At 36.4% G+C, this 20,197-nt stretch overlaps 1 protein-coding gene across 2 annotated transcripts in view; it reads left to right on the top strand.

Moving 5' to 3' along the window:
- The window catches only part of A1CF (APOBEC1 complementation factor), an 80,844-nt gene that overhangs the window by 21,835 nt on the left and 38,812 nt on the right, over positions 1-20,197 (top strand). For both annotated transcript variants that reach the window (XM_057737117.1, XM_057737118.1), the window contains exon 2: positions 8,334-8,477. In XM_057737117.1, coding sequence (XP_057593100.1) covers positions 8,379-8,477 — 99 coding nt within the window. In that variant the 5' untranslated portion in view covers positions 8,334-8,378. The remainder of the gene's footprint in view (positions 1-8,333; positions 8,478-20,197) is intronic.

Below are 20,197 nucleotides of genomic sequence, written 5' to 3'. Positions count from 1 at the left end.
AGAGATGTTTCCCTGAATTCGGCAATCTCCCCTCTGTTTCAGATACCCCTGCCCCAGGGTGTGGGAACTGTCCCTTTCTTTTCTTCTCCTCCTTTTTCTCCTTTTTTTTCCCCCTCTCTGTCCTACCCTGTTATGTCAGTATCTTTGCAGTCCTTTCTGGTGTCTGAGGTCATTTGCTCATTTTCAGCTGGTTCTCTTTGGGAATTATTGCATCTTTTAGTGTATTCCTGATGGAGAGGCATGCATTCCACATCCTTCTACTTCACCACCATCTTTCTTCTCTGTACGTTGCTTTTTAAAAATAAGATGTCACACACGAAGACTCTGTGAGATGTTTTTATGGTTATGCTTTGGAATTTTATGTATGCATATTCTCTATTAGTTTTGCTACAGTTCATGATGTGTGGCCAAATAAAGAGCTATCACATTAATTCACTTCCAAAATGAGCTTAAGACTCATTGTAAACATTTTTCCAAAGAGAATATTAGAGCTAATTTATATCTGTTATCAAGTAACACAAAGTAATTTTTACTTAGCTTCATTAGGCAAATGTGTCAACTTTGGTCATAAATCCTTCACAAACCATTTCAACACAATTTGGAACTCCATTTGTGTAAAATTCCCAGGAGATACTAAAAGGCTGAAATTCGTGACAAAATCACTTGTACAAATTGCATGTGGCATAAGAGTTCTGTTCAGCCTACATCATGCAACATCAGTATATAGTAAGACACTGTGGAAAGACTGGATTTCGTCTGGAGAGGTCCCAACAGCAAGTTAGGCTACCATCAATTTGAAATGCACATGGCACATTGCTAGCACAGGCCCCCCAATCACAAAGAACACCTCTCCTCTGCTTACCAAGTCAGAAATGATCTTATTTCCCATTCAGTTTCCTTATTTGTCCTCTTGAAAAAAATAAAAACAAATAAGATAGAAATGCTGATATTAACTGAACTACTCCATTTCCTAACTCCAAATTGTCTAGCACAATGCCTGGCATTGTATGCTTGTAAGAGATATTAAGTATTTGTTGGCCTCTTTGTTAAAGTTGAGGATATTTACTTCATTTAGTTTTCCACCAAGAAATCTTTTAACTTTAGTTCTCTGCCTTTATCCTTCATCTCCTTTTTGTTCTTCTCTCCCTAACATGCACGGCTACCATTTCAGCTTTTGCTTTTCTAAGCCATTCTTCCTTCACGCTTTAAGTGTGCTTTTCCATCGTGTACTTCTCTTACCTTTGTCTCATGTCTTGCCCAATTTACTATTTTGAGAGACTTTAAAAGCAAACCAACAAAAAACTTGTTCTCCCACTTTCTCTGTTTCTCTAGCTGCCAACTTATGTTCCAGCAGGGCATTAAGATCTTCCCACTTAGCCATAACTTCAGGCAAATCTCACCTAAAATCCTCTCATATTCTCATATTTTTCTTTCCACAACTTGGTTCTCTATGTGAGCCCAATTTTTATGTACAATTTTTATGTATACTTTTCTTCTCTATAGATTAGGGTTATAATTTAAGAGCAGTGTACTATATCTTCCTGACAGCTCTAGATTTGGAAAAGTCATAATCTACCTCCCTATCTGCTTCTCTCCTCCAGCTTCCTTCTGATCTTTTCCCCTGCCACCTTCCCTGAGCCAGGACCCACTGGCACTGGAGGCCATCAGTGTCAAGGATCAGGAACAGCTGCTCTGATCTTGCCCAACAGTGCACTCTGGAAATTTCTATTGATCAGTCTCAGCCAAGTGATGAGGTGAGCTGTTCATTCCAATCCACCTGTGACTTTCAGGAAAGCAGAAATCCTGAACCCCCAATAGCTTCTAGGTTCTTTTTATCTTCATCAAATAGAAACTAATGTTGCAAATATAAAACCAGAAAGGCACTGAGAAGAAAAGTGAATCCAAACATCAAGTCTATTTTTCAATCACTTTGCACCCAAAATTTTACTCTTACAAAAGTTTACTCTCCCAAATTCAATGACACATTCAAAAATGCAGAGAAACCACACAAATCAACTTCTCACTTAAAGCAAATTCATTATAGGATAGAATTTTCAGGAAGCAACTAGAACAAACATAATAATAAGTGTTAGGAAATTAGATGCAGACTCATTTTACTTCTGATCCAGTGCAAGTCACTGTAATTTATAAAACGCTGATCCAAAGGCTTTAGTTTGTTCTACAAGTATTCACTGAGCACTTAGCATAATGTCAGGCTAAACCTCCTGGGAAAAGTTGAGTACAACATAGTCCCTACATTCAGGACATCCACAGTTTAGTTAGGTAAGCAAATAATTATAGTACTCTATGCAATAAAAAAGGGATGTACAAGCTTTTTTGAGAGCATTAGGGATGTGGCACCTAACATTACCCACAGAGAAGATCAAAAGAAGCATCACAGAGCAGATAGATTTTCAGTCAAGTTTGGAAGGATCAACAGGGCCGATGTAGTGAGGTGAGATGTGAGAAGGGAAGAGTAGAGAAGAGAAGGGAAGCGAAGAGAAAAGAAGGAAAGGGCATTTAAAGCAGAGAGCTCAGAAGTGTAAGAAAACACGGGATTCCCGGTGGCAGGGTGTGAGCGACACTGGAGGGGAGTCCAGGAACTAGTCCTGAAGAGATGATGAGTCATGCTAAGGACTTGGGACTTTATACTTCCAGAAAGTGGTTTTGCAATTCTACCCCTTGGAATTAGAGATTAATTATAATAATCAATAAATAATAAAATAGCTAACACTTCCTGGGCAGTCAGTCAATGTCAGGAGCCACTTTTAATATGAATACGTTTAAAATATTTCATCATTAAAAACAACCCTATGCAGTAGGAACTAATACTACCCAACATTTTAAATGTTAGAAAACGGACACAGTTTCCACTGAGTGGAGGCAGAGGAACAAAAGCGGGTAGCATTTTTACGTAGCAGGTTTGGTGGTGAGTACACTTTTGAATGAAGTATTACTTTGCTCAGAAAAAAGAGGATGGGAGGCATTGAGGGCAGATTAATGAAAGCTGGCAGAGCTGCAAGAGACCTCTGGTTTTTTGTGTTATTAGCTCCTCCCTTGCCTCATTTTCAGAATGAATAAGGAAGGAGGCACAGGGAAGGAAATTATACACAGAAGTGCTGTCATGTCCAGCAGGATCTTTCTGCAATCTCTCTGCTATTCCTCCCCTCTACTTCTTCCCCTCCAACCTGAGTGATTAGCAGTACGTCAGGTGGGAGTACTTGCTGCATGCTGGACCTAACTAAACACTCGACAGGTATTTTCGCATGTCATCTTCACAACAGCAACGTCACAGCCTTCCTGTTACTCCAGTTCACAAATGAGCAAACCGATGCTGGGGGGAGGGGAGTCCTTGATTCTTCCCTATAGTATTGCCTGTAATCTTTCTCCATCCAACTTCCTTTTCTTTGCTCCTTTCTTCTCTCATCCTTTTTCATCTAGATAACCATGCTGTTCCATGAACCTCTGGAATTTCTTACTGCACAGCCTCTGGGAAGTTGGGGTGACTGCCGCTCCCTTCCTCCTTTTACATTTTACATATCTAGGCCTAATACTAGTCTAGCACTTACTGCATTCCTGGAACTCTTGCAAAGCCCTTTCAGCATATTTACGCGTGTAATACAAGACCCCCAGGGAAATGCTATTGCTTCCTCAGTTGAAAATACTGAGTTACCAAAAGGTTAAGGAACTTTTCCAGGGCACAGAGTAAGAGGCAGAATGAGGATTTGAACCCAGAAGGTCTAGCTCCGGGGTCTGCAGCCCTATTCAGGCTTCATCTTACTTGACTTAGCAGGACTTGGCACACCTGACCACGCACTTGATCCCAAAATCCTTTTTTTTTAACCCCTTGGCTCCCAATCCACCTCACTCACCTGGTTTGCCTCCTACGTGTCTAGCTGCTTCATCTCATTCTCCTTTGCTGATTCCTCCTTGTCTCCCCCACTTCCAAAAGTTGGAGTACCCCGGAGATTAGTCCTTGGACCTATTTTCTACACTTGGTGCCTACTGATCTCATCCAGTTTCACAGCTTAACCATCATCTCTACACAGATAGCTGCCAAATCAGTATCTCCTGTCTGAAAATCTCCCATAACACTCTGACTCACATATCTAACTGGGCACTGGACGTCTTCACATGGCTACATGATGGACATCTCCAAATCAAAGCGCCTCCAACTGAGCTCCTGCTCTTCTTCCACAAACTTGCTACTCCTCATCTCAGTAAAATGGCAACTCCATTCCTGTAGCTGCCACACCAAAAAACAATGTCATCCGCAACTCCTCATTCTTCTCTCTCACAATGCGTCCAGCTCATCTACAGAATATTTTCCATTATTTGATCACTTTTGACCACCCCCACTATCGCCATTCTAATCCAAGCCACTATTCTCTCTTACCTGGATGTCACAGTGTTCCTAACTGGTCTCCCTGCTTCTTCCCTTGACCCCTCTAACCAAAGTGAGGCAAGTGAGGCACTTCCTCAAAAGCAAAGTGTAAGAGGCATCAAAAAACTCAGTAATTAAAACAAAGGATATTTTAATGCAATATTTAAAAAAAATCAAAATCAGTGAAAAAAAATCTATATATGGCAAAATTTAAATTAAAAAAACAGTGTTTGCCTTACCTCCCTTGCCTCACCTTAGCCCCAGCCCTGCCTGACTCCCTTCAATGAATTCTCAATGGTTAGAGTGATTCTGTTAAACATAGGTAAAATCTTCACATCTCAGGGCAAAAGCCAAGGTCCTTATGGTGACCTACAAGATCCTTCAAGACCTGGTCCACCATTATCTCCCTGACCCCAGCTCCCACTTCTTTCCTCATTCAGTCAGCTCCATCCTCTACACTGTTTTATCAACAAGCTCCCACCTCAGGGCGTTCCCACTTCTTGGAATGCTCTCCCCAAAATATATCCCTCATTTCACCCAGGCCCCTTTCCAAATTCACTCTATCAGGACCACACTATGCAAAATTCCAAACTCCCAACACATATATTTCATATTCCTCTTCCATTCTTTTTTTTTCTCCCCAGAAATTAAACATAAGCACAGTGTATATTTTGTTTATTTATCTTGTTTATTGTCTCTCACACCCAGTATAAAACTCCATGAGATTTTGAGGGGGAGAGGAGTTTGTTTTGCTTTCTGCTTTATCCTCAGTGTCTCAAAAATTCTTGGATGATAGTAGGTACCAAGTAAACAACTTTTGAATGAATGAGTGATATGTGTTTGAGTGCTTTCCTCTAGTTCCAATGGTCTCAGTGCCTGCTATATATAGGTTTTGAATTCTATTGCCTCAATAAATTACACTGGGAACTACTCTTTCAAAATGCAGTAGCTCAGATCTGAAGAATCTATAAGGTGTTAAATTAGAAAATGTATTGCAAAACCTTTTTTTCAAGTTGACCAAATTTTTAAACAAAAGTTTGACTTGCTTAAGAAAATATTTATCTTGGATTCAAGTTCACCCCTTGGATTAGGTCAATGTTGAAAGAGGGGACTGTTTTTGAGAAATAAACATTGAAGATGAAATGTCTCTTGTGGCAAATTCTGCATTTTATTTCTATGTCCTGATTTCCAATAACTTGATACTATGTTGAGATAGTATACAGATTTTCTCAATAATGTCAGAGTAAACCTATATGTGATCAAAAGACCATGCTTATGTCAAAATATCTTTAATCACCTTTGCTAATAATTAACCAAAATTAAAGGCAGGTTTTGCAAATAAAACTTGTCATTTCACCACGAATTGCTATCTCTTGACAGAGAAGATGAAGTTCAGCACACTTAGAACTTGGCTAGAAGACAACAGACTTTGCCTTCAAACATCTGCAAGACACACAAAACTAACCTCATCAGACCCCAGTCCATCTATGGCCTCCCTGCTCTTTCAGGTTAAAGCCAGCACTGTGCGAGCATTTGAGAGTATCCTGATGAAAAGACAATTTTAGTAACATTTGGGAAAAGTGCATGAGGTAGAATTAGTCTTAAAAGCTAACTTTTCTTTGTAAATCTTCAAAATGCCTTTTTTAATTTATAGTTTTTATTGAAGTATAGCTGATATACAATTAGTTTCAAATGTACATCACAGTGAAGTGATTCAGATATATATATAGTTTTTTTCAGCTTCTTTTCCCTTACAGGTTATTACAAAATATTGAGTATAGTTCCCTGTGCTATACAGTAGCTCCTTGTTGGTTATCTATTTTATATATTGTAATGGGCATATCTTAATCCCAAATTCATAATTTATCCCTCTCCCCCTTTCCCCTTTGGTAACCACAAGTTTGTTTTCTATGTCTGTGGGTCTATTTCTGTTTTGTATATAAGTTCATTTGTATCTTTTTTTTTTTTTTTTTAGATTCCACATATAAACGATATCGTATGATATTTGTCTTTCTCTGTCTGGCTTACTTCACTTAGCATGATAATCTCTAGGTCCAACCATGTTGCTGCAAACGACACAAAATGCCTTTGTAGTTTTATTTTTTGAGAAGATTTGTACTGTTTCATAGAGATTTCTATGACTGTATCACCAGCAGTTTAGAATTATAAACTGAATATTGATCTCATTTTACCCCTACCTTGTAATATCCATAGAATATTTACACTATAAATGTGTCAGTAAAGCTATATGGCCAACCTGAATTGCTACATATATATCAAACCACCACTATCAGAAATCACTGCTTTCCAATTTATCTCAGTGAAGATACAAAGTTAAGATTAAAACAAACAAACAAAACTGGCTTTTGCAAAATAACAGGACACTGGTGTATTAATTGAGTTAGCCAGCTGTCCATAAAACACAATGGCTGGAAGCTGGCCTACACACAGCACTAACTAAATACTTCTTGAGAGAATGAATGATTGAAAACTGAATTGATGTGAGTCGGAAGCAAATAAGAATGATGAGAAAAGTCTAGAGTAAGAATGGCCATGCTTATATGCAGAACATGAACTTGTTTTATCCCCATGACAGGTAATGAATATTCTTGCTGGGATCTCGTTTTGTTTTTCCTTTAGTTTTCTAAAGTATATTGAAAATCTAACTTTCTAGATGATACTTGTATATTAGTTTGGAAACTTTTTTATTCTATTACTTTCATAATAGAATACTTTGAAGCTGCATTTTACTCAAATGATTATCTCAGCTTCACTTTTGTCACCCAATGTTTTAGCCATTTCCCTGTATTATTAATGGTGCAGTTAATACGAATCCTTAAGTGAAAACCAAATCAATATGGGAAATCCCAATGCATAGGACAGAAAAGTTTTTAAAGGGCCTATAGTAAAATACAATAGATTTGCATGTGATTCAAATCAGTATAAAAGAAGCTTCCTCTGTCTTGATTGGCAAAGTACATCAGGCAGAGTGAAAACCAGCACAGAACCTTCACTGAGTCACTCCCACTCTAACCCAGCAGGTCAATGCACTCCCCTCTGTACATGGGAAGCTCCAGGGCCTTGTACCACCATAGCCTGGGACCTTCACCATAGACATGACCTTGCCTTGGGAACCTGAGAATTTGAACAACCATCAAATTTGGAATGGAGTTCAAATCATGTTCCCAAATAGAAAGTATCGATGATGAAATGCTGAAGTTTCATATTCATATCTACATAGATCAACACGGACATATGTAAATTTTTATAATTTCTTAGATTTTACAAAGGGCCTCATGTCTACTTCTGAGTGGTCTATGTGGTATATGATCCAGGTGTCAGCAGGCCCTCCCAACACCACTCAAAAGGATCCATTGTTCTTGTTTTGATAAAACCCATGTGACATTTTTATTACAGAGTAGTTTGCATGATGACTTCAGTATATCTGATATCAGCACACTCTGGTCTAGAAATTTATCCTTGAAGAATAAGTAGATAAATGTCTCAGGTAACAGAGAGAATAGATAAATGAAGCTAAAACTTTCAGCATCTTCACACTATATCCTAGTTGATTTGATTCACTAACGGTGCTCTCTTCCCACATCTGCTAGGACTATTCCACATATTCTTTTAATCGGCAAGAAGGAATTTGTTTTTGAGCATTTGGCGACATTATGAGATAATTGGATTGAGAATTACTGGTCTGCATTCTAAGTGGGAAAGGATATTATTCAGTTTGACTGCTAAATTTTAACTAAAATTGACCCTTTTTAAAAATTCTTTTTTAATGAGGACATTTAACTGGCCTGGTTTGTGGGTGACTGTTAGTTGCACTATCCTTAATGACTCATTTATAGAGAATGTTCCCTAAAGATGTCCTTCTTGAAAAGGACAAGTTTGGACTTGGTAATATAGTAATTTACTTAATTTATCTTAAATTTGGTTTCAGTGAGCAACCCTAATTAACCTGATTTTTTGCTGATAATCACTCTCAATGGAATCAAATCACAAATCCGGGGATGGATTGAGCGGCACCCAGAAGGAAGCAGCCCTCCGCGCACTGGTCCAGCGCACAGGATATAGCTTGGTCCAGGTAGGAACTTCTTGTGCCATCTGCTGAGACTCACCACTGCATTCACAGAGTGGTGGGAATATTAGTGGTCCTAAGATGCAAAATGTGATCGGTCACTTGCATAACTCTTTAGATGGACGTTCCTTTCCAGGGGGAAGGAAGTTGGATCATTTCAGTTTTGTAGGTGACCTTTTAGGTGATGTTCTTTCTACTCTGGGTTATCAACTCAATTTTGCCTTGTTGTTTGGAAGCAGAACTAGTGTTCACAGTCATAAAGACTATCACAGTTTTGAAAGGCCAGTTTAGTATAAGAAAAGGCAGCTGGAATTCACCACCCAGAGCTGTCACTGAAGTAGAACCAAGCTGGTGTTCCGAGAATCAGCAGAAAACAAACTATCCAGGAACTCACCTTAGTTTCCAGAGAGATTTCTGACTGCAGATGTAAGATAGCTTCTAGGTGAAGGTTCTAAGAACTGACCATCTGGTCAGCCTAGCTATTCCAGGATGTTTTCTCATAATACCTACTCAATCTGTTTAGGATATACAATAATTTCTCTCCATGGTCAGCATTTTTGAAAAAGAAAGAAGAAAAAATATCCTAAAACTATCTATGCATAGTAACTGGTTAAGAATTATCCGTACATTATTACTGTCCTTATGATAACGTCTGTTAGGGAGCTTATGATACATTGAAAAGCAAACTACTATGAGACATATAAATTATCTTATTTGAAGAAATATGTTGTTCTTTTTTTAATGTTGTTCTTTTTACAGTAAGACAAAGTATTTTAATTCTCAGCTGTTATCTTTTACCTACATACTTTCCCAACTTAATCAAGTCTTTGTGCTGTTACGAATATGAAAGTCATCAGCGCTTCACAGTAAAATACACAATAGTGTTCTTTATTACATGTTCCTTTGTCAGATCAGTTGAAAACTAAATGTAGCACCTTTTGCAATCATAAGTCATGGCATGCTTTGTTAGAGATAACATAATGCTCAAAGTTATTTCTAATTTTCATCCTAATGAAGAGTGTTTATTTAGGCTTTTTTAAGATTTCAGAAAGTATTTCACAGAAGACTTCTAAAAGTTTCATTTAAGTCAAGGGTGATACTAATGTATTATTAGTTTTTAATACTTAATAAAAGTCTATTTTAGGGTCATTAATAAACTTTTAAATGTCTTCATCTCCAAATTTAATGTGCTTCAAAACTAATGCCTGATTGAAGATTTTTATGCAGACTTTTCCCACATAAAAGGGTATTTCATAATCTACAGAGAAAATTCTACAGAATTTACAGCCTATTAAACAGAGACACTTAGAATAATTATTTTTTTTTTTTACATTTGCTCCAGTACAGTTAGTGGAAAAAAAATGGTTTTTTTTCTTTTGTAATTGGCAGTTTCATACATGTTATAAAATAAAAAATGTTTTAAATCAGTTTATTTTTTTAACTTCTTTGTATCTGAAATACTGATGCAAGGACAGTGGTAGCGGAAAGCACTTAAACCCTTTTGAAAAGCAATTTGTCAATATCCATACATAAGGGTATCCCCCTTCTGGAAACAAACCTCTAATAATCTGAAATATAATAATGAAAACACATATGAACCTTTCTAGTGTGACACTGTTTCTAATATCTCAATATCATAAACCTCAATGTATAAAAGGAAATTATTAACTATGAATATATAAGTACACTTAACAAGCAGAACTTTATGGGAAATAATGCTAAAACAATATAAGTTGTCCATTTAATTTTTTTCTGGGCACTGGTTCTTTCATTTCCCCCAGATGAAATTCAGGGCGAGTCTCATGACTCTTCTGGTAACTTTCAGCTAATAAAAGATCCTCCACTAAATAATGAATATGTCTAGTCCAGTAGAATCAAAACTAAACTTTGTTCAAAGTGAAAGCTATCTCCCTTTCCCAAGCATGTCAGGGTGGAGGGCAATTTCTATTTCTTCTCCTTTGCTTTCAGAACCATAGTTTCCTACACCAGTTTACTAATTAGAATTTCTGACTCAGCTGAAGCAGAAGAAAGGGATGAAAGCAAAGGAGAGGGAACAGGAAAGTTTTTACTGGACTGATTTTGGCATTAGGCTCTGGGCACAGCAGGTATGTAAAGCTCCTGAGATACTTTGTAGGGTCATCAGAGACATCCTTAATTCCATTGCCAGAAATCTCTCATCAGGCTACACTCTGCTCTGGCTAGAGGCTACTTCTCTGGGCCTCAGTCTCCTAGGCAGAGCTCTTTTCAACATCCCAAGCATCCCTCTTGGAGAACATGGAAGATGACCCCTGATTCCTACATGTAGCCAAACTCTAGTCCCCTGGAAACACACATCCTAACCCAGTAAAACCTGCAAGTGCAGGAGACACAAAGCAACCAGCTCTCCTCCTCACCAACATCAAAGCAGCAGGCCAGCCCATTGCTCACCATTAAACGCTTCAGGAGTGACTTAGACTCACCAGCCGCATGCGTTCCCAACAGCAGGGAATAAACAGCAAGCTCTATGTGTGGTTTCCTTACTCCTCTCCCCTGCTTTAGGTGAGCTGAGAAGCTCCTCGAAATTCCTCCCACTTAGGGAGAACTAGGATTCACAACACACCAGCAGTGGGCTCCAAATATCTTTGAATCAACCCCCAAAATTCCTCTCAAACTCTTCAAGATTTTTTTCTCAACTCATGGGCAAAGAGTGGTAGGGGATGTTCAGTTAAGAATGTCAAACAGGGACTTCCCTGGTTCAGGCAGTGGTTAAGAATCTGCCTCCTAAGGCAGGGGACACAGGTTCGATCCCTGGTCTGGGAAGATCCCACATGCTGCGGAGCGACTAAGCCCATGCGCCACAACTACTGAAGCCCATGTGCCTAGAGCCCATGCTCTTCAACAAGAAAAGCCACCGCAATGAGAAGCTGGTGCACCATAACTAGAAAAACCCACGCACAGCAACAAAAACCCAAAGCAGCCAACAAATTAAAAAAAAAGAAAGTCAAATAAACAGTTTCTCCCTACCTCCTTGTTCTGCTTGGTGGTCCAGTGACAGTTTTATATCCAAACCAGAGGCCAAAAGAATCCCATTACATCTTAAAATCCTGTTACAAATGAAATGTAATCAGTCATTAAGTGATCACTTAGAAAATTCTGCAGAACAGAAAACTTTAACATATTAGAGCAATGTAAAAATCTTGTGAATAACAGTATATTTTAAAAATAGACTCAAATAGCAATGGAGATCTTTTCATAAATCTAATTATTTTAGAACATTTGCATTAAAAAGGAAAAAACAATAGGGCTATTTTACCTTTATCATTAAAATGTTTTCAAATATAATATCCCTAAAAATATATGGACAATCTGCCTATTACTTTGATCATATATAGTCAGTTACATTCAGAAAATATTAATAATGAGGGCTTAGATCACAAGTTGATAAAAATTACAAAATAATAAACATTTATTGGGCGCTTATATTTTAACTGCTTTGCGTCTATTAATTCATTTAATCCTAACAGCAACACCATGAGGTAGTTACTATGATCATCTCCAATTTCCAGATAAGGATAACAAGCCTCAAGGAGTTAATTAACTTGCCCAAGATTTATAGGCTATAATTCCACCACGACTAACCAAAGTTTTTGGCAAGATTTACAGAACTAAGAGCTGTTATAATGTTATCTTTAAGAATGCAATTTGAGATATATACAGTTTATTGTATGTTAACTGTATCTCAATAAAAGTTCTTAAAAAAAAAAAGAATGCCATTTGAGAGATTAGCATGCCAAAGCATGCTAAAAATATTTTGTTGAGCTTAAAGTTTGTAACATAATTCACTTTAAGTAATCCTTATTTGTTAGCAGAATGACTGTTGGATCAGAAATTTTGTGGCCATATAGAAACCTAAAATTCTGAAACCTAGCTATCTAGATCTAAAGCCTCTAATCAAGATGTAAATATATACACGACTTGGTTCAATCACTTTGAATGATTTGGAAAATCCCTTCAGATTTTGGCTGCAAAGTGTAGAAAATCACCCAAGACTTCAAATAAGAGACCTACTAGTTAACCCAGTACCTACCACACACAAGTATGATCTTTTTCTTTAACTTATTTTTTTTAAATTGAAGTATAGTTGATTTACAACATTGTGTTACTTTCAGATGTACAGGAAAGTGATTCAGTTTTTTATATATATGTATAAAATTTGTCGTATTCTTTCCATTGTAGGTTATTACAATATATTGAGTATAGTTCGCTGTACTATAAAGTAGGTCTTTTTGTTTACTTATTTTATATATAGCAGTGAGCATATGTTAATCGCAAACTCAAGTTCCTTAATTGCTCTCAGTCTTAATTTCCCAGAAGGTTGGCTAGGACCTACCCCACTCTTAGTCAAGATTTTGTGATTCCAGCATCTGCTCAATCTAGTTATTGGCCAGCAAACTTGTCTAATTGGAAGAAGAAACCAGTATGTATTGCGACACAGCTTCAAACACTGCGATTTAGGGAAAATCCTTTAGCCTTTTCAATACTTCAGCCTTCCTACTCTAGTTTAGAGAAAACATCACCATCGTCATAAAAAAAGAAAAACAATACCAGGTTTAGTTTTTTAAAAATCTGTGTACAAAAATGAAGATAAATATATTAACACAATTCAGGGAGCATATCCATAAAATGATATTTTTAAATGTTATGGTTTTTGCTAAGTTAGGGTTTGAAGGATTTGCCTCTGCTGTTCTTTGCAGTCTCTGATATTGAATGCTGAATACTTGCAAAACGAGAATTCAAAGAAGAGAGGGTGACTAACTTGTGCTCTCTTATCACTAGCAGGACAAACACAGCAGTCAAAAATAGAATTTTGCAGGTTACTTAATAACATAAGCCAGTCTTTTATATCCAAACTGATGCAATAAAATGTGCTTGTGAGGGTTTGAAAATACACTTTGTGATATATTTTTTTAATAATAATTGGATATCTTTAGAACTGATAGCTAAAATTTTTATCAATGTTCTTTAAAGAATAAAAGAACCTTAATGCAGTACTTTGCATATAGAGGTTCAATAAATATTATTGATAAAAATTGTGTAATATTGACAAGTTAAACTTTCAACTCAGTTAGGTTATGCCACACAGAAAGATTCTGCAAGTGTACCACAATGTTAGCTTGTAAACAGACTTTGTCTCCAGGCAATGGAGTTAAGTGTAAGGCTTTTTTTTTTTTTTTCTCACTTTTTCACTCTTAACTAGGTTTTCTAAAACTACTATTATTTCTTTGAGAGTCAAAGGAAAAAAAAAATCACATTATGATGAACCTTTCTTCCAGAATACATTACTAGCGTAGGTCATCACCTCTATGACATGTGATGCTCCTTTCAGCTGGAATTTTCTCCTTAAAACTAGAAAAATTCATTTTCATAGATGATCATTTTCAGAAAACTTTCCACCCAATGTGGAGTCAGTTTACATCAGTTTTAATTCTACTACAATGAAAGTTAAATATACAGTTAATAAAGAACACCCTCAAGTAGTCTGAATATTTTTTTAAAGAAGACTCAGGATACTTATATATTATTTTTAAGTATTTAAAATATGGTGTGTATTAACACTTCGTCCAATTACCCTAATGATAATCTATTTTCTAAAAATTACGACAAATATTTATGTGGTATGTCAGTCCCATTGCTTGCTTTATCCAGTGGTTGTCCTTAACAAACAGTTCTTTATTTTTGTTTTTCTGTTTTGTTTCCTTCATCCCTTTTACTGAACACAGTGTGTCAGTGTTGGTCCTTGGGATTATAGAAGTATAAGGTGTAGCAGCTGACCTAAAATGCATATCAAGTAGTTGCAATGAAAATGAATTTAACCAGAATTTAAAATGGCAACATAAGACTACATTAAATGAGCAATACAACTGTGGGTGCTACCTTTCTGTTCAGAGCTTTAAAACTGACTGTAGCAGACATAAGGATGCTCATCATAGTGGAATTCATAATGTTTGAAAATATTGGGCATAGCCCAGTGTCCAAATAAAATATTACTGGTCATATAAAATATGTCACCCTTATATTTCCAAATTATATAGTCATGTAAAATTGTGATTTCAAAGAAAGACATGGAGAAGTGTCCAAATTTTAATGTTTAGTTAAAAATCAGAATGCAAAACTGTATACATCAGTTTACAAATCATATTTTAAGAAATTATTCACACACACAAATATTGGAAGATAAAATGTAATCTCTGATGAGAGTAGTTTTTTCTTCCTTATGCTCTTCATTTTCTAAACTTTCTATAATGAATATGGATTATTTTTATTTCAAGGAAAAAAATCTCACGAAGCAGAAAAAAACTCTAAGAAACAATTTGGTTAGGAATAGAAAATGTGGGAAAATTTCATGAAGAAAACTTCATTATTGAAGCTGGATGATAGGTGCTTGGATTCATTAGGCCATTATTTCTAATTCTTTATCTGTTTGCTATATGTATATTTAATACTGATATAATCTAACCCTCCCATTTCATAGTTGGAGAACAAGCACCAGAGTTATACAATTCGGTAGAGACACAAGCCAGAGGTCAGCCAACTGACCCACGGCTCAAATGTGGTGACAGTCTGTTACTGTAGTGATTGAAGGCTACAAGTGGTCCTCACCATTTTAAAAGGTTGGATTTTTTTTAATCCTAAAGTATCAACTGTCTGGCCTTTTACAGAAAAAGTTTGCTGACTCCCAACTCTTATCCTTAATCTAGTACTCTATGTTATAAATTAATTCACAGTTTTTTTTAAATTGAAGTACAGTTGATTTACAGTGTTGTGTTAGTTTCTGGTATACAGCAAAGTGATTCAGTTATAACTATATATATATTTCTTTTTCATATTCTTTTCCAATATGGTTTATTACAGGATATTGAATATAGTCCCTGGTGCTATACAGTTGGACCTTGTTATTTATCCATTCTATATACAATAGTTTGTATCCGCTAATTCCAAACTCCCAATCCAACCCTCCCCTGCTTCTGCTCCAGCCTTGGCAACCACAAGTCTGTTCTCTATGTCTAATTCACAGTTTTGTTTTGTTTTTTTAATTCCTATAACACAGATGAGTGTTGAAGATTCCTTAAAGAAAGTAGGAGTGTCCTTCCTTGTCCTACCCACCAACTCAAGCCTAAACCCTCATTCATTCACTAATGTATTGATTGATAGATTCCACAAAGAGAGACATGGTGCCTCCTTTATGAAAACTACTCATGGGAAGACAGAAAATAAACAAGAAATAAAATAATGACATATCATGTTAAGTGCTTTGAATGTCATAAATCAGATTGAGTTACAGAATGGCATGAGGCCTTCTTCAGACAAGATGACATTGAAGCTGAGACTTAGAGGATGAGAGCAAACAAACATTGCTAGGAGCCAAGGACAAAACAGCATCTTTGGCAGAGGGGACCACTTGGGTGGTACTGATTGACCAAAATATTTGTAAAATGCACAACACTTCTCAGCAGTGAAGATATTAGTGTGTCTTAATTTCAAAGATCCAGTAAGATTACAGCAGATAAATAGGAAATCAGTGGGCTTCATCCTTCTCTTCCTTTTTTAGTCAGTCATCAGTCTGTTCCTGGGAACAATTCCCTCAAACTAGGAACAAAATACAGACTTTAATTTCCCATTTCTCAAACTTTGATCTCTAGGCATGTTCTCTTATTTGGAGTTTCACTGCAACCACACATTTTAATTCTAATTTATTCAATTCTTCAATAAATATGTACAAGCCATAAGGTACCAAGGGTGGCACTAGATCAACATAAATCTGATTAGGAGACCGTCCCTCTGCTAAGTGTGCCCCAAACTAAATTAACTCCCCTATTTCTGGTTTGGTGTAATGTGCTTTAGTAACTAACTTTCCTTGGGTATTTTTCAAATTGCAATTTTTCCTACAAATAATGCAATGAAAAGTAAGTAATTTCGGATCCCAGAGTTTACAATTGGCTTTGACTAGACCAGCTCAGTGAGAAGCAAATGGAGGAATACTGTGGTATTGACATTCTTTTCCAACCACCACACAAAAATCCTAGGGACAAAAATAGGAATTTGACCTCATGGTAAAATATAGCTCCCGGGTCCCACTTTTTCTTCTACTGCCTGTTCTCACCACCTGCTCCTGTCCCCACTATCCAAGGACTTAGGTCATTCACCAAGCGCATGAGTGATAATTCTTTAAGTAGGTGGCACTAAGCATGAGAACAGGATGGGACCAGTAGATCATCACAGGCACATGTTTCCCTAAGCTTATATCACTCCAGCCACCCACAGGCTAACTTCATTTTCAAGCTCCTTACAAGCCTTGCTTCTAGTAGCCAGCAATGCCATAGCCTGGTATGGAAGACGCCAAATGAAGGAGCAGCTCTGTGAATCCTTTTGTGGAGAGTGTGTGTACCTGGCATGTGATGGGAACTTCAGCATCCCAAGAAACAGAAAGGCATTCCAGAAGCTATTTTCAAACAGCAATGAATTTCTCCTCCAATAGCCTAATAGAGTTGGTTACATATGAGGTCTTCAATACAAGGTTCAAAATCTTTGCAAAATATGAATTACAGTGCTTTCCCTTAAACTAGAAGCACATAAGTGTTTCCATTTTTATTAGCTTAAAAATTAGTGTAAATTTCATGACTCAAATACATAGGAGCATTGATGGCTGTTTTGAACTTTAGACTTTGTTTGCAGGCAACTTCCGGCCTTTTTAAATTGTTACCTGTTAATACCAATTAGCAACCAAAAGTAAGTGGCTCTTCATCTTCAGTAACTAAAATCTTATTATGACATGCAAAGAGAGCTCTCTAACAGAGGCTAAGGAGAAAAAAGTAGGATTACAGAGCCATACAATCACAAATTTGGGTAGGACTTCAGTAGCTGTGATCCTTTTTTCATTTACATTGTCTCAGAGATGTAGGGTAGAGCGCCAAAATGGTGTTAAATGGTACATTGACAGAGGATTCAATAACCTTGAATTTCATCGTGAGAGAGTTATTCCACTTTCAATTCTCTTTGAAGCTTTCTGATGAGGCAAGTCATTGAAGACACGTCTTAAACACCTCTCCAGCCCCTGCTAATCTTTTTAAACAGCAGAACTAGGGCTCAGAGCTTTTAGTAGACAGCAATGTCTGGCTAGAATTTGATCATGGTTTCCTTCTTTTGTAGTTTTTTTTTTTATAATGACCTTTCCATTTGTGGGAAATGATGTGCCACTTATGAGAATGATATTTTCTTTTTTGTATAAGTTTAAGAAAGTGCAAAGAAAGGCATTAAGTAATTAATGGACTAGGTGTCAAGGGGATATGCAATGAAGACACATTGATTTTTAAAATCCCTACATTTCCTTTAAGGGTCCTATTGACTAACTCAGAAAACATCCTATGAACATTTTTCCAGATTTAAATAAGGCAAAAGTCAGCCTCCCTTTCACAAGAATCCTAATACCCTCCCAAGACTTCTGCAGATGATATTATTATCACCTGGTTAACCCTATTCCCTTTTAAATGAAGAATTTCATGTCAAGAAAAATTTAGTGTCTTGACAAGTCCCTCAGCTTGTCAAAAATTCATGGGGGTGTGATAAGAAGAATAATTACTGTATAAAATTTCTCACATGCTAAAAGACAAGTGCATTCGATGGAATTCTCCTTGGCATATGTTAGACTAGGAAAGGACAGAAGAGCAATTAACCCAAACCAAATGTTCTTTATCCGCATATGGTCAAATGTCTTTATCTCTGCCTGTGAGTATCTTTATGTCATTTAACCAGATCTCCAACTACTATTAGTCAATTCAAAAAGGCAAATTGTATCTATAATAAAAAGTTTGATGGGTCTCTTGAATACATTACACATTCCAAAAAGATAAAAGCTCAAAATGGATAAAGGAATCACCAAAGATATCATCTAGTTATTTCATGGATGGAATTTATAGGTTTCTGGAGATTGAAGCAGTGAGACAAGACAACTGCCCAGAGCCAGAAGTGAGCGTGAACACGCAAATCCTGCTCTCAAGATAATACACGCTTTGCAGTCTAGCACTAGTGAACCTCATGGCAAATGCGAACAGAGGGTCTTAGAAATGAATTGGCATTTTACTTGTTCTCTTATGTAGAAACATACATAGACATGCCAAAAATATATATATATTTTCTGATTTCTAATTTTGTGGGAGGATATTCTTGAATTTAATATTCCAAGAATTGGCTGAAAAAGTATAAGAAACTTTACAAAATAAAAGTTATTTTTAGAAGCCTGTTTGCTCTTAAGTACTTCAACTCCTGAGATATTGAATTCCTAAAGGGTGGTTGTCACACATAATCCTTAAAGGTAAAGGGAAAATATTAGCAGATGATATTATTAAAGGCATCATTTGACAACAAATTAGTTCTGCCTTCATAAGACAACTAATACCTTGAAATGAAATTAGGACTGTTTTCCTAGGCAATAGGCTTTCAACAGTCAGTCTTCCAAAGTGATACAGGAACATGATTCATAATTTGCTAATAGTTGTTTTCATGGGCAAACCATACCACACATTTTCTTAAGATCAAATGGGAGAGTTGTTGAAGACTGAAACAAATAGATAAATTTTCAAAAGCCAAAATCTATTTGCATCTTTGTCATTTTTGCCATAAACACACTCTACCAACAATATTTAGAATTCATTAAATAACAAATAGAAATACTGAGTTTAGTTTTAAAAGTAGACTTTTTCTCACTTATGTAAATAGAAAAGGTTTTATGTGATAACTATATTTTCCTAATTACAATAAAATAAGTACATAAATATTAACATAAAACATTGGTCTATAAACTACCTAATATCACCACACATACCATATTTTGAGAAACTCTGGGCTGTATGATGATAAAGTTAAATTTACATTCATGTATTATGTTCATGCCCTAGCTTTGCCTCTTTGTTGCTAACTATAGTACCACATTTTTTACAAATTCCAACATCCCACTTATTCAGTCTTTATACCATAATTGTTATTGTTCTATTTTAAGAAAAATATCTGACATTCATGTTGTGTATGCCTTGCAAAGATTGTAAAAAATAGCTAGTAAGGATACTGCCAACGTCCATAGTACGTAAGTTAAATAAATTCTGCCTTCAAACAATTCTCAGCCTAAAATGGATTTTACCAATATAAAGTCACTGATCTTAAGATGTGCAGGTAAAGAAGTAATATGCAAACAGATCATTGTTTTTCACACAGAATTAACAAAATTAACATTCCCTATAGCACTGTCTGTCACCCTCAACAACAATAATGGCATTAGCAGACCAAAGGTAGAATCACATCTAAGAGGATTCTTTTGGTACATCTTATTTAAGTCCCCTTAGATTTGCCTTGAATTCTATCACATATTGAGATATATAGGTGGTATACAGGTAGAAGGTAATAGAAATACTGTCTAGTAAAGACCTTTATTCAATCTCACAAATCAACAACTGGGAAAATATGGTATTAATTTATGAACTGCAATAGACACAGTCCAGAGGGCTGCTCTCAATGCATTGGCATCAACTGTGAGAAGAGACCACAGGATTTTAGCCATGGAACCATTGTTCATGGTATGGTGCTGGTGACTGGCATTCTTGTGAAGGTTAGAAACACCACCAAGCATGGGGAGATTGTCCAGCTCCTGAGGAAACAGGAGCAGAAATAGATACATAGTCAGTTGGAAAATGGATAGG

This window comes from Hippopotamus amphibius, chromosome 5 (genome assembly GCF_030028045.1).
Source record: "Hippopotamus amphibius kiboko isolate mHipAmp2 chromosome 5, mHipAmp2.hap2, whole genome shotgun sequence".
NCBI lineage: Eukaryota > Metazoa > Chordata > Mammalia > Artiodactyla > Hippopotamidae > Hippopotamus > Hippopotamus amphibius.
This window is presented reverse-complemented; position numbering and strand designations above follow the sequence as displayed.